At 40.8% G+C, this 26,937-nt stretch overlaps 1 protein-coding gene across 1 annotated transcript in view; it reads right to left on the reverse strand.

Annotated features, from left to right (window-relative positions):
- Positions 1-26,937, reverse strand: part of STAB2 (stabilin 2) — a 182,053-nt gene that overhangs the window by 38,360 nt on the left and 116,756 nt on the right. Inside the window, exons 40-51 of the mRNA XM_075600600.1 lie at positions 23,285-23,330; positions 20,869-20,945; positions 18,823-18,948; positions 17,090-17,163; positions 15,682-15,753; positions 15,234-15,353; positions 14,243-14,290; positions 13,127-13,210; positions 12,894-13,040; positions 12,538-12,678; positions 10,967-11,026; positions 3,576-3,752 (exon numbers count right to left, since the gene is read on the reverse strand). Coding sequence (XP_075456715.1) covers positions 3,576-3,752; positions 10,967-11,026; positions 12,538-12,678; positions 12,894-13,040; positions 13,127-13,210; positions 14,243-14,290; positions 15,234-15,353; positions 15,682-15,753; positions 17,090-17,163; positions 18,823-18,948; positions 20,869-20,945; positions 23,285-23,330 — 1,172 coding nt within the window. The remainder of the gene's footprint in view (positions 1-3,575; positions 3,753-10,966; positions 11,027-12,537; positions 12,679-12,893; positions 13,041-13,126; positions 13,211-14,242; positions 14,291-15,233; positions 15,354-15,681; positions 15,754-17,089; positions 17,164-18,822; positions 18,949-20,868; positions 20,946-23,284; positions 23,331-26,937) is intronic.

Raw genomic sequence — 26,937 nt, forward strand, 5'->3', positions numbered from 1 at the left:
ATCACATGATGAGTAATGTGACCCGCAAATGCTGCAAACATGTAAAAGTCGAATGTTATGCAAATAAGACACGTCAGCTGTGACACAATGCAGGGAATGCCCCCACACTGTAATGCAAATCCCCCTTGTATTGTGAGCAATGAAACGTAAACAGTACTATACTGTTATACGTCCCCGCTCCATTGACTTCCATTGATGTACAGAAGATGTTTTTTTTCTAAGTGCCGTTCCGGCAGCCTTAGCGATCGTTCTCCCGTCCAAACTGCCAACTTTAGTTGGCGGGAGAAATCGGCCATAACATCTCAATTTCGTAGTGCCGATCAGCCCCGATAAGCTGTTTTTTTTTGTTGAATCCAGCCGATTTAAAAAAGTGGCGATCAGTGTCGAAAACAGGCTTATCGGCAGGCGACTGGCCATAACCAAATAATCGGCTCCGAAACCTGGCGATATGAAGCACTTATCGGCGCTTACTGAATCTCAAACCCAATTTTGGCTATAACATGGCCATATTTCCCTTATCAACGCTTACTGCATGAGGCCCTAAGTTCTTTCAAAACTAAGGCTGTCTCACATTTGAATCTGGTCAGTAACTGTTACATACACCTATAATATATATTATCTCTAACTGTGCATGCAGTGTCTTGTATATAATGTATAACCCTTTTCACTCATTGTAACTATGTATTTGTAACCATCTACTGCTGCGGCCGAGTTTATTCGAGCATTTGCCCGTTCTCGGCCGCAGCAGTAAACTGGCGAGCGCCGGAGGGTGCCGGGCGCGCGCCGAAGCAGCGGAAGAGCGCCCTCCGATCGGGGCGCTCTCCCTCCCGCTGCCGGGTCCGCCGGGTCCCCCGGAACCCTCTGCCGCCGTCCCCCACATCGCGGGACACCAGGGCTCCCTCGGGGAGCCCTGGACGCGTGTGCAGGGGGCGCAGGCTCCCGATGACGCGTGACCCGCGCGTCACCGCCGCCGAGGGGCGGCCACTAGCAAGCCGGGAAATCTCCCGGCTTGCGGAACCGGCCACACTTTAATAAAGTGTGTCGGTAGTGTATTTGTCATTATAACTCTGTGCCCTGGACTTGCTTGAAAACGAGAGGTAACTCTCAATTTATTACTTCCTGGTAAAACATTTTATAAATAAATAAATAAAATAAATACATTTGTCTTTTGACTCGATATGGGCGAATCCGCCTTAATCCGTTTCCCAGATTTTCTCACATTTTACCCAGTGGTATAGCGGGATATACGTGGGCCCCTGGGCAAAATGTTGCTTACTGCGCATGCGCGATTGGCAAGAGTTGAATGCGCATGCGCGATCGGCCATTGCGGCTGCTCTTGCACATGCGCTATTGGAACTTGCCGGTTGCTTGTGCATGAGTTACCATCAAAGGTCGATCGTGCATGCGCACTCACCGAGCAGATCGGATTTGATTGGTTTTAATTTGCGCGGATTCATAAAAATCCACCATTGGATACAATCTGCTGACAGATTTGTAGAATCCAATGCGCGGATACAGCAATCCGTTGGCGGATTATAAAGAATTCCATATATTGGCACTAATATTATTATTATTGGCACTAATAATACAAAATCAGCAAAACGTGAATTGCTCTTTTTGAGATTGGTCCGCTGAAATCCACAGACCAAAGGAACCAGCTGATCCGCTGCGGATCCAAATCCGCCCCCAAAATGTTGCCCATCTCTACTCTTGACAAAAGTCTGATTGTTGGACAGAAACGTTGATATTTGTTGCAATATATACGTGTGCTATTTTTGTAAGCTCTGTGGCGTGCCGGTTGATCTTTTTGATCTTTGACATTCATGAAAAAGTGACATACAGGCACACCCCGCTTTAAGGACACTCACTTTAAAAATACTCACGAGTAAGGACATATCGCCAAATAGACAAACGGCAGCTCGCGCATTGTCTTGAAATATATTTACCTATGAATATTTTTGCCGTCTCTAATCGGTGGATTTTAAGATCTTTTTCTCTGTGTATATTTTTGGCACTTTCGTCGTTGTTATTCACTTAATAAAAATATATTATTTTGTTTTATTTGCTATTTGGAGCATGGTGTTTGCTCTCCCGAGTGATATCTTGTGGGCTATCTACCACACATTTCAGCCGCCCGTACGCATAATTATATTCCATTTTTGACATACTATTTCCAATCTGTTTTGACAAATGAGTACATCTAAGAAGGGACCTTTTGTGACCTTGGTCACTTTGTGATGTGTTAAAAAATGTTTATAAATCAATATGCTGCAAGCAATTTATTCTTCTCGTATGTATCTCATAAGCAATAAGCTTACATTATCCAACCTGGCAAACTTTTTTTTTGACACGAATACATGATAAAAGTGACGCAGGGAGACACATTATAACCTGCGCGTCATGTAACTCCTCCCTATTTCCTCCTATTGCCACTCCATAAGTCACAAGCTGACTTGGAGCAGATACCTTGATACATCGACACAAAGAGACGCAAGATGCAAATAATTGCGTACATTTTTCTGGCACTTTTTTTTAATGATTTATTTACACTATTTCATAGGCCACCCTACTTTTTTTTTTTACCAGTTGTAGCACATAGCACATATATTACTGCTAAATGTTAACCCCTTAGGCACCACATACATGTCACGCATACTATAGACTATATCAGGGGTGCACAAACTGGGGGGCAAGGGATTTTTTTGGGGGGGCACGGTGGTTGCAGAGGCCTTGTGATCTTCCCCGAGGCATTTAAATTAAATGCCGGGGGACTGCGCAAAGTCTCTTCAACTTCAACTTACCGGGATTCAGCCGGCTTCTGGTCACGTCGCCATGACAACGCGGCGTCAAATGACACTGGGTCAAAGGAGAGGAGGGGGGGAGGCGCGAGTGCTGGGGTTGGCACACAGGTGGGCGCAGCTCCAAAACCTTGCACACCCCATGGACTATATCATTGTTTGTATCCTCTTTTCTTTATGCAGAGGAGGAAATACAAAGGACATAGGATGTTTTGTCCAAAAGATTTGAACTAAACGACACATACTTATGAGAACGCACATACAGCAAGGCCCCGCTTCTCGGCGCCCCGGTTTTTGGTGATCCGCCCATACGGTGATACCGAGAAGGGGGCCGCCATGTCTGAGCATGCGCAGAACGGGCCGGTCCTTGGTCGCGCATGAGCAGGACAGGCCGGTCCGGTGTCGCGCATGCGCAGAATGTTTTTTGCCGATGTTGCGCATGCGTAGAACGGCACATTGTCGGTCTGCGCATGCGCACATAAACATCGCCAGTTCCGCTTTCCGCCGATTTTCGCTTTGCGGCGGGTCCTTAGATCGGAACCCGCCGCATGACTGGGGCCCTCCTGTATATAAATGAATGAAGTTACTTGTCATATTAAATTACTAGAAATTTTCCTTAATACATAACCCCCAAAATGGTTAATGGTCACTAATAGCATGTGGTATTTGCTGTCAAACAATACTGTACAGTAATAAAAAAAAAATGGTTGACAGCAAATAGCCAATGAATGACCCCTCCGGTACATATACAGAGTATTCACAAGTTATAAATCACACCTTGGCATCTCTGATGATGTGAAACTTTAAATATTGTACAAGCTTGTCCTTGTTTTGATTGTTGAAAAGAAAATCGTTTTGTTCCTTGGGCAGAGTTTTCATTGTGTTGTCTGTCGGCATAAATAAGGTGATCGGCTTGTGGACGGGATCGTTAATGAGCGTTAAGAGATCTGTATCCTGCAAAGAAAAGAAATCGTAAGTACCAATGCGATAAAACCTTAATACCGGAGCGGCAGAAATGTGAGCTTTCTAAACAAAACAAGATTTTGAAGAAAATATTAGGACTAACATGTGTCATTAGGAAACAGATTATGAGAGTAAATGAGTGATCCTGTAGTGCATACAATCTAATGTGAATAACAATTACAGTTAGCAGGATCCTCACTGTTTAATAGAAAATCACTATAATGTTTGGATGCATTTTTCTCATTATCATGCTGTCTGACTCAGGCCCTGTGACAAAGTTCTTTTTAAGATACATCTTGGGACCTCAGGAGGGCTCATTTTGGTCTCAGGCAGCGAAGAAGAGACAGGAAAGGAAAAACTTAAAGGTTTTAGTGTAAGAATGTCTGCATTGTGGTTAGCTTGGTTAATATGTATATAGCGTACAGTGACACTAAATACTAAATTACTAATACTAATAAATACTAAGTTGTAGCCTGTGGCATAGTGGCAACTAACAACTGTGCCCGAAAGCCAGGGTGGTACAGGAGTTGTAGAAGGGAATAGTTGGAGGGGGTACTCTAAATGCACAGGAGGGAACCCCAGTCGGGGGGCTACCACACACTGTTGGAGCCTCTCTGCCACTAGTTATTTTTTTAAGTCAGCATGGAGTCTCATCTATTACACAGTATACTATCTAGTCTGCATGACACAATAACAAGATACTAAATAATTGTAGACGTTCTATAGCTGCAGTATTAATGTTGCCACAGTATGTTAGCACAATGTATCATGGCAGGAAAAACACATGACATAAATGTATATTATGCACACACAAACACATATATAACCTTTCTATATTTTAATTTCTTACGTGCAGTTGAACATTTGAATAAATTGGTCAATAAACTCAATTATTTTAAGTGACTTCATATTGGAATTTTGGGAGTAAAATGCATTGGTGATAAATAAGTTTCAGCTCACTGAGTCTACTCCCCTTTGGAGCAGTGTTTCTCAACTCTTTTCTCGGGAAACTCCTGCCAGACCGGACTTAGGCTGCGTCCACGCTAGCGCTGAGCATGCTGAGCGTGCGGTGCTTGCTGAGTTTAGTGTCTGCAATTTAAATTGTCCCGTCCCCGCTCACGCGGCACGTGGGCACGCAAGCTCTCCCAAGCTTGGCGCTTGGGGAGACAAAAAAAAGAGAGTTTGAAGCGCGCTCAACATGCCCCCACGCGCGTGCTTGCAAAATTGACAGGACACCCAGCACTCATGCTTGGAGAGCTGGTGACGTCACCGCTCTCAAGCATGAGCGAGGTCAGCGCCAATGGGGCCGCAGCCTTAAGAATTAACCTGTGGATTCCGAAACACCTATAAATGCACTTACTCCATCTCACAGGCAAATCTGTGATTGTCTTATGCCCAAAACATAGCTTGGCTGGGGTGTCCCGAGTCAGGGCTGCCGATAGGGAGGGAGAGCCGGAACAAGTGTCCTAGGCCTGGTCGCTGTGGAGGGCCAGCTTTGGAAATTCTGGCTGGGGACTAACTTCTTTGCCCAGCTGCCGGTCCTCTCTTTACTACCGGGCCCCAGCTCTCCCCAGCTGCAGGCCTCCCTCGCTGTCCTATGCAGGGCCGCTCTCTGATGTCGGGGAGCGCACCGGCATGGGAGAGAGGCCCGGCGCTGGACAGTGAGTGAGGGAGGCAGGCCGGCACAGCGTGGGAGGGAGGGAAGCCTGGGAAGAGGTCAGTAGTAGCTGGGAGAGAGCCGGGGCAGCACAGGCCTGAGAACATCCCATGGTAGGTAAGTCTGTATTTTGTATTTATTTTGGGGGGTGTTTTTTTTAAATAAATGTATTTTGGGGGTTGTATGTATTTGGGGAATGGGGGGGGGGTTGTATGTTTTTGTGGAGTGGTTGGGTTGTATGTATTTGGGGGGTTTGTATGTATTTGGGGGCGTTGGATTTTCTTGTAGATATTTGGGGGGGGAGGTTTTTTTGTATGTATTTGGGGGTAAGGTTTTCTTTTTAATGTATTTGGGGTGTGGGGGGTTGTATATATTTTGGGGGTGGGGATTTTTTTATATGTATTTGGTGTTTTAAAAAAAAAAATGTATTTGGGGGTGGGGGGGGGGGGATTGTGTGTGTGGGGCCAGGGGGGAGGGAATGAGTGTGAGGAGGAGGGATTGAGGGAGCGGGATTGAGTGAGAGTGGGGTAATTGATGGAGGGGGGAGGGGGGTGGGAGGGAGGTTGTAAGGGTGGCGTGAATGAGGAAAAAAGAGGGGAAAAGAGTGAGGAGGGGAGAGAAAGAGGGGGGAAATAGGGGATGGCTCACGAGGTGTGAAATGAGGGTCTTGCAAGACTGCCGACACGAGGGGGGGGAGGGGGGCGGTTGTAACTCGAGTCCTAGGCCCCGGGGAAATCTGTCTGCGGCCCTGTCCCGAGTATACGGTTGAAAAAGGCTGTTTGTGTGTAGAAATATGTCAGCTTGTGAAGTAATACTAGCAGAGGCGTGTGATAGGGCCTTAACCCCTGCCTAAAAAGGGCTTCAAATAGAAAGCCTGTATCTGGCTGATGAGTCCTGCAGGGAGCTAGTTAATTGCAGCTTCAGACAATAAGCCAGTCTCCATGTGGATCATCAGTCAGGTAGAAAAGCCTCCTGCTTAATCTGCAGGGGATCTCTCTAGCACTGAGGAAGTGGCTACTGTCAGAGAGAGAGAGAGCGAGAGATCCTAGGGAACCAAACCTTCTATTTCATGATGTAGTGGACCCTGAAATCACCCCTGGAACACCAACCCAGACCCTGGACTGCAGGAAAGAGCACCCTGATACCAGGTACCTCTTTGGACTTTGGGGTCAGATGTTCGCGAGAGGCCTAGCCTGCCAGTCCTGCAAAAAAGGACTGGGAAGTGTGAGTCAGCCTTTACAAAGGGATAGGCCTGTTATATTTGTTTATTTGTATGCTGCCTTAAAGCTGTATTGTTTGAAGCCCCAGCTAAATAAAAGCCAAGGTTAATTTCCCCCGATATATGTCTCCCTGGTTATATCTCTGCACTCGTCTCCTACAAGTAGGGTGACCAGATGTCCCTGTTTAGCCGTGACAGTTCCGTTTTTTAGGCCTCTGTCCCAACTTTTTGGGGTGCTGTCCCATTTTTTTATCCCGCTTGCCAACTGCGCATGCGCGATCGTTTGCAGCTACTCGTGCGCCTGCGGTTTATGCTGGGACAAATATGGTCACCCTTCCGTAACGACTGTAGGTGTTTTTGTGCGCGGAGCAAGTTTCTCCCATTCTCCCTCCACTCCACACCTCCCTACACACCTCCCAGCATACAGAGCACACTGACAGATACACAGCATACTTACACAAACTGACACACAGCACACTGGCAGACACTGAAACAAAGCATACTGATGCACTACGACACCGCACAGCACACTGACAGACACTGACACACACAGCACACTTAGACACACTGGCACACAGCAGCACAGACACTCCTCTCCCATCCCTGTGACCTCATGCAGAGCAGGGACGGGCAGAGTCCTGCAGGTCTCTGCCTCACTCACGCCCCTGCTCTCTGCTCCTGCCACCAGCCTCTGCCGTGCCTCTTTCTGCTCCCGCCACCAGCCTCTGCCGCTCCTCTCTCTGCTCATGTCCCCAGCCTCTGCCGCCCGCTCTCTGTTCCCCACCGTCTCTTCTCACTGCCTGGCACTGCACTAACACACCTCTCAGACAGCACTACAGCCAATCACAACGCCCGATTCTGATAACACGGTGGCGAAGTAGGATCGGGCGTGCTATCTCTAGCTGCAGCGCTAACTGACAGATTAAACAACACAGCGCCGCAGCACAGGCAACCAGGGGGATTTCTGCTCCCCCCATAAGGCTGCACCCAGGGGAACAGCTGCCTGCTCATCTCTCCCACCTAGTTCCACCACTAAATACTAGTAAGGACGGGCAGGATCAAGGGTTTGAGATCTTAACTTCAATGTTCTTTCTGGTGAAATTTTCCTATATTTTTGTGCAAAAACAACATACTTTGCAACAAAATTTTCCAAACATTAAGAAGCCTATTCTATAAGCCTCGATAACCCACCTTTTCAGCCAAAATGCCTACTGCTATTCTGTAAGCCTCGATAAGTGGGCGATAAAGGCATGAATCGCCAATTTTTTCAGCTGTCCAAAACGGGCGAGCGGCGATAAGCCACTTATCCGCAGGTTCTGAAACTCGTGCTATTCTAGTAGCCGCGATTAGTTTATCGAGGCTAATCGCGGCTCTAGAATGGCGAGTTTCTCCCAAAATCCTCACGCCAGGAAAAGTTGGCGTGAGGCTGTTTGAGAACCTGCTGAGAAGGCGGCGAGAGAGGACTTAGAAACAAAAAAATGCTTTTTTCCTGCATTGGATTTATACCGGGAATCTCCGGAGCTGATAACCATTTATATCAGCACCAGAGACCCCCGGCATGAATCCCATGCAATAAAAATGTATTTACAGGCAACTTCATTACCTTAGCGGCTGACCGCGAAGGCAATGAAGAGGTTAACTACCAGTGCCATGCTTATTGTGGGTAGCAGGGGTGGATGAAGGTGATATATGGCCCTTTGTGGGTGTGTAGGTGTTGCGGAAGTTTGCGGGTGGATTTAACCCCTTCATTACCTTAGCGGTTAATACCGCTAAGGTAATGAAGGGCTTGACCCCTCCCGCTACCCACTCGGCAGGTATAAACACTCACCAAGGGCCAAATACCACCTTCACCCGCCTCTGCTACCCACAATAAACATTAAAAAAACACAACAACCCTACTACCCACCTTCTCTATCCCCAACAACCCCCCCCCCCCAAAACACATACAGTACATTAATGGGCAAAATAACTATTATCCAGATATGGACAATAGCTCAATTGCCCATTATAAAATCAAACATTAGCCATCCAAAATAAATAAAGTAAATAAAACTTTCTACTTACCCCTGCCAGCAAGAAGGGCGTCGTCATCAGCATACTCCAGGTCCATGACCTCCGTTGCCAGCAAGAGTACATGAAAAAATACAATCTAATGACCCCTAAGCCCTTAATCACCTTAGCGATTAATAACCGCAATAGTAATTAAGGGGTTAACCCACCCTCCCCCGCTACCCACCCGGGATTCCTAACCACTCACCCCGGGCCCACTATACCCAACCTATAGCCATTGATTGGCACAGTCGTTCATCATACCCATATAATATGGGCAAGATAAGCCACTATAGCACTCAATGGTCAACCTAATAACAATTATTCAGGCCAAAAATACACAAGTATAAAATAAATACACAAGCACCTAAACACTCCAACAATAAAATAATTAAAAAGCCTAATAGTTCACATGAATAACATTTATCTATCACCAAAACAGCAAAAGAATAAAAATGATATTATTCCAAAATAAAGAATAAAATAAAATAAACACAATCCAATCAATTAAATAAATAAAACCACTAGCCAACAAATCAATTAAATAAATAAAACCACAAGCCAACAAAACAATTAATTAATTTAAAACGCTAACCAATCCTAAAACATACTAAAAAACAAGCCATCCAAATTCAAAAAATTTAATCCTAACAATAAACAGAAATCGAAAAAAATAACAATCAATTGAAAAAAAACATTTGCCAAAAAATACAAATGTCAAAAAAATCTTCTTTCTACTATCTTCATCTGTCATTATTTTCTTCTTTTCTTTAATCTTCTTTCTTTCTTTCTTTCTTTCAATCCAAAACCCCATGTTTAATCCACAACGGATGTTGTCCTGTCGTCTTCTTGAGCTAAAATGGGACGGAACAGGCCTTATATAGGGCCTGTGACATCACATTTTAGGGTCAGATGGTACCGCTCCAATCTGATTGGACGCTGTATCATGTGCCCGCCTCTTTTTTTTTTTAAGGTCTTTTTTTTTTTTTTTAAGGATGTGACGTTATCTTCAAGGGAGGTACGTCACGTCCTTGAAACCACGTCTCAAATCACATGGTATTACAGCCAATGGGATTGAAGACAATCCCATTGGTTCATGTACCATGTGATATGTTACATTAGCTTAAACGATGTGACATCATCCCTTAAAGTGATGTCATATCCTTTTTAACTAATGTTAATTCATGAATATGAATGTTATCAGGCCACCTGGTCATTTATAGACATGTGCGAGATTAATCAAATTTGATTAACCAATGTTTCAATTGAACTTTCAAAAAATAGTTAGAAAATTGGCAAAAGTTTGCTACAACTTTATAGCTGATAAAAATTTCAGCGAAATTAAATAGTTTTTTATCAAACTTTGACATCTTTGATAAAAATTATCGAATTTCTCCAGAAAAAAATATCTATTTTCACACCCTGAAATATGGTGAGAGAGAGGCACATGGGTTATAAGTGACTCCATTGGGAGGTATATAGGTCAATAGTTACTCTGCTAACTATGTCTATCCCATGCGCAAATTTGGTTGAAAATGTGCACATCTATAGCCATTTATTTACTGCAATTCTCACAAAATGTAGCGACAATCTGGTGAAAATGCTGCACCTAATTCTATTTTCGGACATTTCCGAGCAATGTAAACAAAATTACATTTAAGAGAAATCTAGAAACAAAAATTTGTGAAGCAAATGTAAAGATATTTATATCCCTAAGCAGAATTCTGCCACAGGACACCTTCCCGTGCTGAAAGAGGTCATTGACCTGAATGGGCTTTTAAAGTGTCATTCAGTGCTAGATAGTGTCTTATGGCAGACGACTGCTTGATAAATATGGCTATATGTCTGCAAAGGCTGAGATGGTGTGTGGGTTAAATGTTATGTATGTGTAGTTTTAGTCATTTAGTGCCAACAATGTACACAGCAACTGACATAAAACCAGACTATAGGAAAGGGAATCGCTGCCTCCCCGAGCTTACAATCTAAAAGGGTGCCACCACCGCAAATTATATAAAGTACATCATACCGAACTGTCATTACATGACTGACTTTTAGAGAATATAAAGCCCCGAAAATATATCATTACTCTCCATTTTAAAAGCACAAACAATGTGAAGGCACTCCCTGGTATTTACATGACGACGGTATTTGTATGTTGCGTAAAAGGCGGGATTATTTCATGTGAATGTGCCCCTCCTACAATACTACGTCAGGACATATTAAAATGAACTGCAAAGCAATTGTTCAGTTATAATAAAATGATAAAAGTACGTTTGTTACCTGTAGCAATTTGCTGAACATGGCGTATCCATAAGTTTCCGCAACCTTTGTAAAATCGTCCTACAGAGAAAAGTATAGGCATTATCAGGGATAAGTTAAAGACCCAATCAAAACTTCATTTCAGCGCATTACATGCCCACGTTTTTTAGGTTTCTCTGGCACTGAAGAGGTTACAAATAATGTATCCAGAATTTTTATTTTTAAGAAACCTAAAATGTATTTCTCCCCCCCTCCCTTTCTCCCCGGCTTGTATGCAACAAACATTTTTTATTTAAAATAACAGATAGGCTTTTATTGGAGTAAAGGTGTGTGTATTTTTGTTTATATATAGATATGTATGCACATGGCTTTTTTTCTTTGATGTATCCTTGGTTTGTCATTAAATGTTACATGTACGGTACTTCCTCATCAAGCACATTAGATTACAAGGCGTTAGGGTAGTAAGCACATAACCACCTTATATGCCATTTAGTCAACATAGCCATGGATTGCCCATGTATTGCTGACCACTATGGATAAAAGAATGTAATATGTTTACTGCTGCATGAAGAATACATTTCTGTTTGACTTTCAGGGTTTCATGTTAAGACTTTGCTAGGGTGTGGTAATGCACTGCTATGCCTTATTACACCAATTTTCTGCCCTTCTGTGCAGATCTCAGTTGCAAAGACATCTACAGCAATACAGTGACCATGAAGAAGGCAACTTTACAATTTATGTCTACTGAATAGATAATAAAAAAAGTTGCTGCAAATTGTGAACATAAAATATTATTATTGATTTACCAGACTTGGGTAAATAATGGCCAAAGTGTTCAAAGTCCTAATTAATAGTCATGGCCTAGAAATATTTTGCTTTCCAAATGGAAATGGTCATGATAACATACAAGAGGTAGATTTTCATAAGGAATTACATTATGAATTCCATACAACCTCTACCAGTTAGATTTCACTTTAGTTACTTTCAGTATTTTTGCTAAGTTAGGTATCTGTACTTTATTATTTCTACCTATTTAATTTATACATGTTTTGTGTACATTTTTATCACAATGCCCTGCAAATATGGACATAGCTTCTGACTAGCACATAACTGTACAAGAAGACTCTGTTCACAAACAAACTTTAAGGACAATGTTAAATTCAGGATAACCCAAGCAGATTTGAATTCTTTTATTGTCCTAACCTGTAACACCTCTGTAGAAGTATCGCTATTTCATGAATAAACTAGTAATAGCAGTAATAAAAATCATATTCAGAAAACCTTGTACACAAAGATATTTTAGATATCGTCTACATATTCTATTAAAAAATAACTTTTTTTTTATCTCAGCAACTTTTGAATTTTTTTATATTGTTTCATGGTTCACATGCACAATGCTTCATTTTTATAGCACAATGAGAACATAAGACTATGTAGTTATGAGACGTTATACTTGACTATACTAGAAACAATGTAACCTGATTAATCGCAAGATCAAATCATACAGTCAAATCAAATCAAAGCAGTCTTTAGTAGATACTACTTATCACTTCCTTTGCTATTACTGTATGTCATCAAATAGTAACACTTACCAGTTTTACCACCGTGGTATCTTTTGTAAATATTTGCATGTTTTGGGGAACAAGCACTTTATCAATGATGTGTACAATACCATTTGTCATCAGCATATCAGAAGAAACAATCTTAGCATTGTCATTTAAGAACACAGAATCCTGCAAAAGTAAAACAAAGTATGATTATAATAAGAATATTTTCTGAAACTTGTTCTAGATTTGGCCCAATAAAAGGTCACTTGGAGGCATCCAAAGAGTACTCACAGACCCTCATTTTGTTTTCATTAGCTGTGGCCGTTTGCAATCATTTTATTGGCATATCAAACTTTTTGCAACTTTCATTGTATTTTATAATGCACCAATTTTGTTATTACCTGCGAGACAGTAACTTTCAGTGAATCTCCCTGGAGAGAGGTAACTGTTGACATTGATGTTAGATCCTCTTTTGTGAGCTGGGTACAAGACACAACATGGTATAAAAGAATCTGGGCCATCATTCCCTTCGCAGCCCATTCTTTGGTCTGAAGAGAGAGAGAGAGAGTATTTTAATGTCAGTTGGCACTGAAGCATTGAAACCCCTATATAAAGTTGAATGTATCCTTCTTACCCGGGGTTCGTTGTTAAAAGCATTAGTGTTGGGAATGAAGACTGTGAAAGGCCCAGGTCCTGAGAGGTCACCGATGTTGTTTGACTGATGATGTAAGAGCAAAATAAAACAAAAATCAGTACTTTTCATGGTTTAGTAATAGTGGCATAAGAGATGCTATATATTGCTAGAGATAAGGAGCGGCATTGTGGTAACGGCCAGTGCCAACTCCTTGTGAAAATCAATTTATCATCTTTCTGTTCCAAAGAAATCTGGGGTACTAAAAATTAAATTGTGGTCTCTTTGGGACATATAGGGCTAAAGGTCGATAATGGAAATTGTAGTATGGATATTGCCAATTTCCATTAAACAGCCTAGTTAGTAAGGCCACAAAAAAGCCCTACTAGCTTCTCTGGTAATGCATGGAGTGGGCAGTCCATGTAGTTTTAGGATATATTTGTGTTTGTATGGTAACCTCTTTGGGGCCTGAAGTAATTCCTTAGCTAAGCATTGGTAGCTAATCTGGTATCAAAGGGGTTAAAAGACTTTTGTGGCAAGGATTTGACCACCCTGTATGTCCTCCATTATGGCCAAACACCTGCATTAAAAATAGGCCAGTAACACGCAGTTATTGTGCATATAAATCCTAATGCTTTGTGAGTAAGGCGTTAAATCAGGAACAAATCCTGCGTTATTTATTTCCGAACACAAAGTATTATCACTGATTTCATTACATTTATTGAATGCAAGAAGTTCTAAATACATTTCTAAAATGATCTTATTGTTGGTTAGCATGCACCCTCTGAGTGTGCTATCAAAAATAATACATATATATTTTCTATCGCATATGTTTTGCTTTGATATGCCGTTTCTTTAAATGAATGACATAAAATCAAGTTACAGCAATTTTCTTTTTTGATAAGATCTTCTTTTCTTATTTGAGCATGAGCAATTCTTAACATTTAGCAAAATGTAATTATATTGTTCGATTATTTACATGGACAATGCATCATTTTAATCTTTGTATTAATTACAACAAATGATTGTCATTTTGCGAAGCTACACGTGACTATGCTACAACCAGATTATTTACTTAGTGAATGGAAATATACCTTTCCAAAGCAGTCCCTGGCCTACCTGTAGCTGATAGTAAAAATGGGACGTTTCTGTATTCTTCGGCAGCTCCTAAAGCAAAGATCAAAGCCATAAGTTAATTAATTATAAAATAAATTAACATGGTTACCACCTGGCTTGTTATTAAAAATAATCTCTCATCAACGACAAAACTTTTGCTTGGAATAAATAATCACACATGCCTCCAAACCAATATTACTATTCTACAGGCTTTCTGTGCACCATGAGGTCAGTCTCCTTCACTTTCTGTTTCTGGTAATAAGAAACCGGCCAGCACAGAAGAACCAGGGAATGGATGAGAGAGGGTGAAGAGGTGAGAACCAATCTATGCGTTGTTAACAACAACTAATACAGTATGTTGTTGATAAGAAATGGAGAGCTTCGTTAGATAACTGAAGTGTACAGAAAAGCAATATAAGGGCAACTCTCATGATAATGAGAAAATCTACTAAAATTCAGAATCACAATTCCATAATCTGTAAAGTATTTGATGTGGACAAAAAAAAAAGCCATTCCAACTACTGTATATGTATTTAAAAAATGAAAAAATGAAAAAGTAGGTAGTATGATACTTTTTATTAGACCAACACTATGCAAGCTTGCGACTTCGCATGGTTGATCCTTGCTTTCAAACTTCTGGTCCTGAAAAAGAGCCCAATGAGGTTTATATACTGTAAACTGTTGTTGTTTCAATAAAAGCTTGTTTCCTTTTACTTTCAGTTGAGCTCAGATCTTCCCTGACATGCAGAAGATAGTGTAGCTTCACGGCATATTGAATAAGGGCCGGTAAGGCTAAGGAACCAAAGTTAACTACAAGAGTTGTGCTTAGTTTGTCATGTTTATATTAAAGGGCAATGGTTCGTACAATATGAAACCGATATGTGGGTATAGCGCCATGATGACACAGTAAGATATTGTGTTGTCATAGGTTAGAAAAGAATTTGATGAATGTCATTAAGCAAAATAACCATTAATAGTGAGCAAGACATCGTACCTGATAGATGTTGCCCTTGCAGTTCATTCCATCCCCAATATAATCAGCTTTGCACGCACAAGTCTTTTCTGCTGGTCCAGTATAGTTACATGTCGCAAATTCACTACAACCACCATTTTTCTGGTCACGCAAAGGGAAATGTGTTCATTACACGAGTTGCGTAAAACAATAGATAATATAACACAAGATAAAATTTGATAAGATTAATAACAAAATATGCTATTAAATCTTGAAAATGAATGCTTTTTTGTTTACTTTATTGAAGCACCAATGCAAGAAAACTAAAAGCACTGCAAATAATATAGTAACCATTAAAAAAAAAGTCTGTGTGAATTGTATGCTTTTTTTCACATAGTACAGCCCCTGAGATTGTCATTGTTGGGTTTTGGGTTTCTGGTAAGCATCTCAAAGTATGGAAATAAATAACCAAACAAACATTGATACTCACTGTTAAACATGGATTAATAGGGGTGCACTTTTTGCCATCTCCAGAGTAACGTGGTAAACAGTTACAGACAGACTGTAGAAATAGAAAAATACAAATGTGTATACAATATTCAGCTCAAGCAGATATTACATGTCACTTTTATGGTAAAATGCATGAGGCATCCCTTTGTTTTTTTTCTGGAATTCTATGATCAGCCGTAAATAAAGTTATACAGTATAAGGTACCGCAGGAACCTGTGTTCATGCTAATTAAAAGTTAGCAGTTGTTATGTTTGAGCAGAGAGTGCTCTGTCTGCTGCTATCTATATGACGAGTGGAACTGAGAAGGTTGCACTGAGAAGCTCTCACCCTCTCCCCTTCGGGGCAGCTTTGTGTTTCTATGATCCATTGTTGCTTTATGGAGTCGCACAATAAGTCTATAAACAATGTTTGTTAAAGGTGCCCCCCTGGCACCAATGAGAATGGGTGGTAACATGAAAGTTGGGTGGATTTGATGAATTGTAGCTTGTTACTTTTGTGGGATGTCCCAGTGTTGAGAACATCTTTGCATACTCCCACCACCTCCCTTACACATGCAAAGTCCCTCTGCTCTTTATCATCTACTCCAGGAGTGGCCAAATCCAGTCCTCAATCGCCACCAACAGGTCAGGTTTTAAGGATATCCCTGCTTCAGCACAGGTGGCTCCATCAGTGGCTCAGTCAATGACTTGCAGGAATAACTTGTAGAATTGAGTAAGAATGTGATGTAGTCCATATTGGTAGTCATTTGGTCAATGACTGAGCTACTGATGGAGCGACCTGTGCTGAAGCAAGTATATCTTTAAAACCTAACCTAGTGGTGGCCCCTGAGGACTGGAGTTGGCCTCTCCTGATCTACTCTTGTATCCTTAGGCTGGGACGGATATGCATTAATTATGATCATGTCATGACAGGAGTGAGTGGCCATCAGCCCCCGTTGAAGAAGTCTTTGCTTAAAATGTAAAGAAGCTCAAACTTGAAAAAATAAATCAAAGTGATGACACTTGCACAGTATGCAAGGAACCTACACTTAATGACATTTGGTAAGTTGAATTCGAAAGATTTTTGTAAGCGCAATGAGACGGTTCCTTTAAACTAGAGGAACCTCAAGTCTTCAATGGAACAAAAATAAAAGACAGACTGGATATGAATTCCGTGGAATGAAAGTATATATCTTATTTCAATGCAGTTTCACATATATAATTATGTGTTTGCTACCACTAATGTTACACACTTTTTTTTTTTAAATCACGTTTTACGGGTGTGTGTAAAATTCTCTTTATGTCACTGGTCTGGGTATGTTTCTTTATTTCAGGGAGTCTGGTGGTGCTTCATATTTACTATCAAGTAGTTTGATTTGTGTTGATTTTTAGGAGAAATATTTGCTTTACCTGTTGCGGTCCAGTTTTGGTGCATTCAGCATTTGTATCACATCCACCGTTATTTTCTGAACAAGGATTGATCTCTAAGGACACAAATGTGTAGTTTTACAGTTTATTATTAATTCAATGTAGAAAGGCTATACTGCATTGCTTAAAAATGGCATGAAAGCATCACTTTCAATATCATGTTCTTGAGCTTCTTGTCCATCCCTTGATGACTCAGTTAGGTACATTTGGCATTGCTCACATGCTCTCCTGTCACTATAAGAATTCGATCTAGTACATATTTTCCACCTCAAGTTCCAGTGCATTTTGGTACTAAATAGTCCTGAATTTCAATGGGAAAAGGAAGACTTGGAGAAACTAGTTACATAGTTACATTTAAATTTAGACAACAGATACTTTAACCTATATCTATACTTACTTATTGATCCAGAGGAAGGCAAACAAAAAACCACAGTGTTATATCATCTAATGATATCTCATAAGGGAAAAAATAAATTCCTTCCTGACGCCAAGAATTGGCAATCAGATTACTCCCTGGATCATCATCCTTCCCATGTATACTTATTTGGTATATCCCTGTATACCTTTCCCTTCCAAAAAGATGTCCAACCTTTTTTTTAACAAATCCATTGTATCTGCCATCACAGTCTCCATGGGCAATGAACTCCACATTTTAACTGCCCTTACTGTAAAGAACCCTTTTCTTTGTTGCTGGTGAAATGTCCTTTCCTCCAACCTAAAAGGATGCCCCAGAGTCCTTTGTACTGCCCTTGGGATGAATAGTTCTTTTGAAAGCTCCCTGTACTGTCCCCGAATATATTTGTAAATAGTTATCATATCCCCTCTTAGACGCCTCTTTTCTAATGTAAATACATCTAATTTAGCTAGCCTCTCCTCGTTAGTTAGATTGTCCATCCCCTTTATTAATTTGGTGGCTCTTCTCTGCACTCTCTCTAGTTCCATAATGTCTTTTCTAAGGAGTGGTGCCCAAAATTGTACTCCTTACTCAAGGTGTGGTCTTACTAATGCTTTGTAAAGGGACATAATTGTGTTTACATCCCTTCCATCCATTGCCCGTTTAATACAAGATAAGATCTTGTTTGCCTTTGCAGCTACTGCATGACATTGGGCACTATTGTTAAGCCTGCTGTCTACAAGCACTCCTAAATACTTCTCCATCAAGGAGTCCCCCCTACAATGACTATGATGGCAGAGAGCTAGTTTGGCAGGTGCTCCGGGTACGAACATTAGTTACTAAGTGAGGTCAGAAGGATTTGTTATTTTATTTGTATATTTGGAAAATAGAAACAGAAATAAATGCACTGAAAAAAATGTATAATGGATAAATCTCACAGCACGGGCATGTTTCCTTGTTGTTCACACAGTAACACAACACCCTACAATTGTTTCTAAGGCTATGAATATAGTCCACACGTGTGCGCTCATCGCATCGCGGGCGCCTCTCGCCCGAGCGTTGTGTGAGTTCAGCTGGAAGCGAATGGGGAGGCGTGGCGGACTCGTCACGAGGCTGGTTTGCGGTGATTGGCTGAACCGCTCACGTGATGCGGCCGTCGCTTGAAAACACAAAAATGTTTGTCTTTTCAAAACCCGGTTGCGCCATCGCGCTCTGTTGTGCGCAAGCCACAGGGCCCCATAGGGATTCTGCCATTTGTTCTTGTCGTGCTAGTGCCGTCGCATGGACAATCATCCAGGCTTAACGTGTATACAGTACATACCGAGACACACTACTCCATCTCCAGTGTATCCTGGTTTACAGACACATATTCGATTTCCTGGTGTGGTTCTGTGACATTCTGCTTCATTAGCACAACCACCATTGCGTGTGGCACATGCGTCTATACCTGAAATAAATTTACAAAAATATAGGAGTTTTGCCTTTTAAAAGAGTTAACAATACCCCTTATCCAGATACTGTAGCTCACTAATAAGTAGCTGCAGAAAAAGAAACAACATTCATATATAACATTTAGAAAGGACATGTCTCTTTATAATATAAACGGGTGGTATTTTGTTGCTTTTGTGTAATATAAGGTAAATTTGCTATTATGCTTTAGTACATTTATTTCAGTAGTTTAATAAAACACGTTTTTATTTTACCATAACCCCTGCATCACAGAATTAAGGTTAGAACAGGGAAAAATTGTGCACAAAATAATAATAATCTTATTGTATTGTAGAATTGCAATTGGGGTTTAGAAATCAAGCTTCTCTCACCCCCAGGGGATTTTCTTTTGCTTTAGAAAAGAGAAACAGACTAAACCTAACCCCGGCTCCGTGACCACATTACAGGAAGTGACAGCCTAACTCCGGCTCTGTGACCACATTACAGGAAGTGACAACCTAATCCCGGCTCCGTGACCACATTACAGGAAGTGACAACCTAACCCCGGCTCCGTGACCACATTACAGGAAGTGACAGCCTAACTCCGGCTCTGTGACCACATTACAGGAAGTGACAACCTAATCCCGGCTCCGTGACCACATTACAGGAAGTGACAACCTAACCCCGGCTCCGTGACCACATTACAGGAAGTGACAGCCTAACCCCGGCTCCGTGACCACATTACAGAAAGTGACAACCTAACCCCGGCTCCGTGACCACATTACAGGAAGTGACAACCTAACCCCGGCTCTACGTGACCACATTACAGGAAGTGACAACCTAACCCCGGCTCCGTGACCACATTACAGGAAGTGACAGCCTAACCCCGGCTCTGTGACCACATTACAGGAAGTGACAACCTAACCCCGGCTCCATGACCACATTACAGGAAGTGACAGCATACTGTAACCCCGGCTCTACGTGACCACATTACAGGAAGTGACAGCCTAACCCCGGCTCCGTGACCACATTACAGGAAGTGACAACCTAACCCCGGCTCCGTGACCACATTACAGGAAGTGACAAGGGCCGATTTATACATTAGGCCGGCTAGGCACAGTGCCTATGGTCTACGAACCTTTTAGGGCCTACAATATTTCACTTGAAAAAATACCCAAACAAAAAAAAAATCACAAAATAAGAGAAAACAGCAAATTTTAATTTAAAATGCCTTCAAAGTATCGATACCTTTAAATATCGAAACAAAAGTATCAATGCCAAATATCGCTAGTATCGAAAGAAACAAGCAAACGATGAAATTAGCATAAAAATGAGTAAAAATATCGGACACACAGGCCTCTAGAAATAAAAGTGCCTAGGGCCTACGACGGTCTTAAAACTGTCCTGGAAGTGACAACCTAACCCCAGCTCCGTGACCACAATACAGGAAGTGACAACATAACCCCAGCTCCGTGACCACAATACAGGAAGTGACAACATAACCCCGGCTCCATGACCACATTACAGGAAGTGACAACATAACCCCGGCTCCATGACCACATTACAGGAAGTGACAACATAACCCCGGCTCCATGACCCCATTACAGGAAGTGACAACATAACCCCAGCTCCGTGACCACAATACAGGAAGTGACAACATAACCCCGGCTCCATGACCACATTACAGGAAGTGACAACATAACCCCGGCTCCATGACCACATTACAGGAAGTGACAACATAACCCCGGCTCCATGACCCCATTACAGGAAGTGACAACCTAACCCCGGCTCCGTGACCACATTACAGGAAGTGACAACCTAACCCCGGCTCCGTGACCACATTAAAGGAAGTGACAACCTAACCCCGGCTCCGTGACCACATTACAGGAAGTTACGTGATAGCCCCTTGTAGAATGAATGACAGAAAATGTTCATTTACCTGAACACACGGTGCCGTTTCCTTGAAAGCCGGCTGAACACCTGCAGTACGCAGCGCCACCTGCATTAACAAGACAGCTAGGGAAAACGTGCGTACAATTAACACAATAATCTCAGCATTAGAGATGTCAGCAGCCACCTTACCTTCTTGTTTTAACATTGCCTCGCATTCCCTCTAGATTGTAAGTTCTCAGGGGCAGGCCCCTCATTACCTCTATGTATCTGTTTGTGCATGTTCGTCCTCACTTGTATGTAACTGTTTATGTGATATACATTAATCTGTACCCCACTGTACTGTGCATATGTTGGCGCTGTACAAATACATGATAAAAATAATAATGTGCAAAATTGTCCAACATGCAGTCGCCAATATCAGTCTTTTTTTAATTTCGGAATTTGAAGATGGAGAGATGCCTTAGGTTCACGGTGTACCAATGGATTCCCATACTATATGGCAGAAGAATTATAGCATAGCAATGGTTTCCTATACTACTGTATATTGCAGAATAAAAACAGGATAGCAATGGTTTCCTATACTATATGGCAGAATAAGAACAGGATAGCAATGGTTTCCTATACTATATGGCAGAATAAGAACAGGATAGCGATGGTTTCCTATACTATATGGCAGAATAAGAACAGGATAGCGATGGTTTCCTATACTATATGGCAGAATAAGAACAGGATAGCAATGGTTTCCTATACTATATGGCAGAATAAGAACAGGATAGCGATGGTTTCCTATACTATATGGCAGAATAAGAACAGGATAGCGATGGTTTGCTATACTATATGGCAGAATAAGAACAGGATAGCGATGGTTTCCTATACTATATGGCAGAATAAGAACAGGATAGCGATGGTTTCCTATACTATATGGCAGAATAAGAACAGGATAGCGATGGTTTCCTATACTATATGGCAGAAGAATTACAGCATTACGATGGTTTCCTATATGGCAGAATAAGAACAGGATAGCGATGGTTTCCTATACTATATGGCAGAATAAGAACAGGATAGCGATGGTTTCCTATACTATATGGCAGAATAAGAACAGGATAGCGATGGTTTCCTATACTATATGGCAGAATAAGAACAGGATAGCGATGGTTTCCTATACTATATGGCAGAAGAATTACAGCATTAAGATGGTTTCCTATATGGCAGAATAAGAACAGGATAGCGATGGTTTCCTATACTATATGGCAGAATAAGAACAGGATAGCGATGGTTTCCTATACTATATGGCAGAATAAGAACAGGATATCAATGGTTTCCTATACTATATGGCAGAATAAGAACAGGATAGCGATGGTTTCCTATACTATATGGCAGAATAAGAACAGGATAGCGATGGTTTCCTATACTATATGGCAGAATAAGAACAGGATAGCGATGGTTTCCTATACTATATGGCAGAAGAATTACAGCATTAAGATGGTTTCCTATATGGCAGAATAAGAACAGGATAGCGATGGTTTCCTATACTATATGGCAGAATAAGAACAGGATAGCGATGGTTTCCTATACTATATGGCAGAATAAGAACAGGATATCAATGGTTTCCTATACTATATGGCAGAATAAGAACAGGATAGCGATGGTTTCCTATACTATATGGCAGAATAAGAACAGGATAGCGATGGTTTCCTATACTATATGGCAGAATAAGAACAGGCTAGCGATGGTTTCCTATACTATATGGCAGAATAAGAACAGGATAGCGATGGTTTCCTATACTATATGGCAGAATAAGAACAGGCTAGCGATGGTTTCCTATACTATATGGCAGAAGAATGACAGCATTACGATGGTTTCCTATATGGCAGAATAAGAACAGGATAGCAATGGTTTCCTATACTATATGGCAGAATAAGAACAGGCTAGCGATGGTTTCCTATACTATATGGCAGAAGAATGACAGCATTACGATGGTTTCCTATATGGCAGAATAAGAACAGGATAGCAATGGTTTCCTATACTATATGGCAGAATAAGAACAGGCTAGCGATGGTTTCCTATACTATATGGCAGAAGAATGACAGCATTACGATGGTTTCCTATACTATATGGCAGAATAAGAACAGGCTAGCGATGGTTTCCTATACTATATGGCAGAAGAATGACAGCATTACGATGGTTTCCTATATGGCAGAAGTAGTTCATCAGTTGACACTGAAGAACGCAATTGAAAGGGAATTCACTCTTTACGCAGCAGTCATGAAGCACAATGAAACAGGCATAAAATACGGCTGCACTGTAAATGTTATATGTCATATTATAAATATGTATTCATGCCATGTTTTCTTTAGAGTAAAGCTATAAACAGCTAATACTTTCTAAAAATAAAGACAAATCTTTGATTTTAAGGTAAATGTGAACATGCACATGACCGCTCGGGCGGATTAAATACATACTTAGCACTGGTATGACACGTTTTATTGCAATCGTCATCCTTGATCTCTGAAAAAATAACATATTGAAATAATACTTTAAAACTTGTTATGCCATCACATGTAAATATGAACTGCTATTGTCAGCAATACATGACTCAGCACTACTGTATATTCTCTGCACCTGGGTTTTAATCAATTCCCTTTCCATGCTATTCGTATAAATCAACACTGAATGTTTAGGAAAAGCCTAGAAATAGTGTATTTCAGTTTCAGACCCGAAACCTGCATATTAGTTGTCTACAATATGAAGGGTGCGGGAACAAGTTTATATGTGAGATAGTGAACACTTACAAAAGCATGACTTCAACCTCTGAGACTATTGGAAAGCCATTAACCACGCTCCTTTTATATAATAAACATATGACATCTTAAATAATTTTCTATGTTAGCCCTTTCCATTCCCACTCAATCTTACTTGACTTAAATTGTACGTTTTGGAGATTTTTTTTATTATGTACTAAGCTGTCCAGACATAACAACATGGTTTAGATTAAAGCATTAATCCATATTCATTATTTATTTGTTTATGCTGAATTAAAAATCTTATCTTTAGCTCAGGGACCCCCTGCATCCTGAGAAACTTACATTTCTGTTAACTAGTACATTTTTTTATTCCTTTAAAAAAATCACTGGATAAAACCCTGCTCCGGTAGGCAATAGAAAGCTGCAAAACCATTGGGACATGACGTCACCTTTTCCATGGGTTGACCTCGGCAGGCAATGTATTTTTATTTTGTTCGGACGAGCAAAGTAACATGAATATCTCAGGAACCAGTGAGTTCTCAGAGCCCAAAACAGATCAATTCTAAGCATCAACAGCATAAATAAATCAGTGCCAGCAAAATCACAACATTCACAGTCATACTTTCCCTTTATCCTGTTTACAATCCACTAGTTATACATACATTTTCCTATCTTCAAATAAATAGGATTCCTCATTACCCAAAGAAAAATGATAATCAACCTTAATACTCTATAGGAATGACAGTATAGTGGGGTGCAAGGGGAATGGGTATTGGATAGCAGGACTATTGATCAGAATATGGTCAATATTAAGAGACCCCTTTAGGTTGCACTCAGCCACCTATTAATAAAGCAAGTAATATCTATAGTAGCAATAGTAGTGAAATCCACTCCACCAAGGAATGTCCATAAAAACAAAAACAATAAAAGTTTAATAATCAAATAACTCTTCTAAGTGCTTCTCCATTAGAAGTTTTTGGTATATTATTGTATCTCACAATTAAGACTTAGATACATATGATCCATCATTGTGTTACTGTTACCAGGGCTCTGTTCACTTGCATGCTACAGTATCTACGTTTGACAACTATTCATTTGTTACACAATCTGACTACATTGTCAGTATATACTACTATTTCATAGATTTTTCCATTGTACTGTGGAACTTATATTGCCTGTGTGTATACATAACGGCGTTTTAATACTGGATGCACACTGACAACGGATGCAATGGTTGTATGTCGATATGCCATTTGCACAACTGATCACTTTGAATATTTGTTTAACATAGAGACACTATCAAGCATAGGTACATCAACTTATTGAATTATTTATGCTGCTCGAAGTCCATCTACGCTATCTTGCTACCCACGTTTGGGTTTAGCGTTATGATCAAGCAGTGCTAATTTGCATCCATACATGTATTCTCTCCATTAGGAGTTTTTGATATGTTATTATATCTCACAATTAAGATACACACGGTCCATCATTGCGTTATTGTTACCAGGGCTGTGTTCATTTGCATGCTATCCATGGTTGAACACTAACCATGGTTATAAAATCTGACTATATTATCAGTATATTCAACAATGAGTTCACAGAACAGATTTGTCTATTGTGGAACTTGTAGTGCTTGTAATTGTGAGCTTCATTATTCATTCTCAGTCAGTTCAGGCTTTGAGAGACTACAGTAGGATACAGTGCACAATTTCTGTATCTGTTATATTATAGTCACTCTAATCCCCCGTCTATACACTTTAGTACTGGGGACTTTTTTCCTCACTGTATATAGATTTGAGCACTTAGAAGAGTTATTTGATTATTAAACTTTTATTGTTTTTTTTTTTTTTAATGGACATTCCTTGGTGGAGTGGATTTCACTACTATTGCTACTATAGATATTAATTGCTTCATTAATAGGTGGCTGAGTGCAACCTAAAGGGGTCTCTTAATATTGACCATCTTCCTCATTACCCATACTGGAGAGACAGCTTCCACACACCCAATATATAAAATGGAAATTGGAAAATGGAAATATTACTGTATGTTCATTTGCATGTCTTAGACAGGTCTGCAACCCTGTCTTTTACCATTATCAATACATAGTAGACAGACAGAACCCCTGTAGATAGCACTCTGTTTCTGTATGAATTGGTGATTTGTTTAAAATAACTTTATTAATTGACAATATTGTTAAAATATTGGGGTTTAAAACAATGATTAAATGATGCCAAGTGTGGCTAACTCTATGGATAGGTGTATCCAGAGGAGTATACAATGGTGTATTAATGCCCAGTGTTAGGGTAATTCACTGGCCCTAGTGTTCCTCATATGGAGAGAATGGGCTAGAGTTCTTATGGTGAAAGTAGCGGCTGTGTGGACCACAGATGTAGTGCCCCAGTATTGAAATACTAGTAGATGCACTAGTTGATTGGACCTGTACTTAGCTGCTTTTGTACTGTACATTATAGACTTGTGTATACAGATCTAGGTCTATGTGCACCTATTATGAGTTTTTAACACCAGCATGTGTGAGTGGTGGTATTTAAATACAAGTGTGTGATACTTAACACGTGTACATCCCAAGTGTGTAATGACAGGGCTAGAATAGATACTAGTATTTGTTTTGCAATACTGGTAAGTTAGTGGCACTGCTGTAAATTCTGTATATACAGATACCTAATTAACAGCTGAGTACTGCTCCTTTTAGGTTGTTAATATTGGTCTAATATGAAAGAACTTTCCCTAGTTGGTGTAGTGCTCTTCATATGTGGTGATGGTCTGGCACTCCAGAGGTTAATTGCTGGATTGGTTGCCGTTTTGCTCAATGTGTGTGCCCCTTTAAGCTAAATGCTGTGTTTGGGGATTAGCATTCAGGCTTCCTGTATTTGTACTGTGATTTACTGCCAGGTATTCTCTGTGCCTTTACTTTACTGCTGATTACCTTAGCCTTGACAAAGCACTCGCGAAACGCGCGCGTCGGCAAACACGTGACCACGTGCACGCGCAGAGCCCGAGTTCATGTACACTGACTCAGTGAGATTCAAGAGTCAGCGTGTCTCAGCCCGTGCACAGTAATGGACTGTTGAAAGATCCTACGATCTTAGCAGTCACACATCAGTAAAGTAAAGGCACAGAGAATACCTGGCAGTATATTACAGTACAAATACAGGAAGCCTGAATGCTAATCCCCAAACACAGCATTTAGCTTAAAGGGGCACACACATTGAGCAAAACGGCAACCAATCCAGCAATTAACCTCTGGAGTGCCAGACCATCACCACATATGAAGAGCACTACACCAACTAGGGAAAGGTCTTTCATATTAGACCAATATTAATACCCTAAAAGGTAGGGTGACCACCCGTCCC

This window comes from Ascaphus truei, chromosome 5 (assembly GCF_040206685.1).
Source record: "Ascaphus truei isolate aAscTru1 chromosome 5, aAscTru1.hap1, whole genome shotgun sequence".
In the NCBI taxonomy this organism is placed as follows: Eukaryota; Metazoa; Chordata; class Amphibia; order Anura; family Ascaphidae; genus Ascaphus; species Ascaphus truei.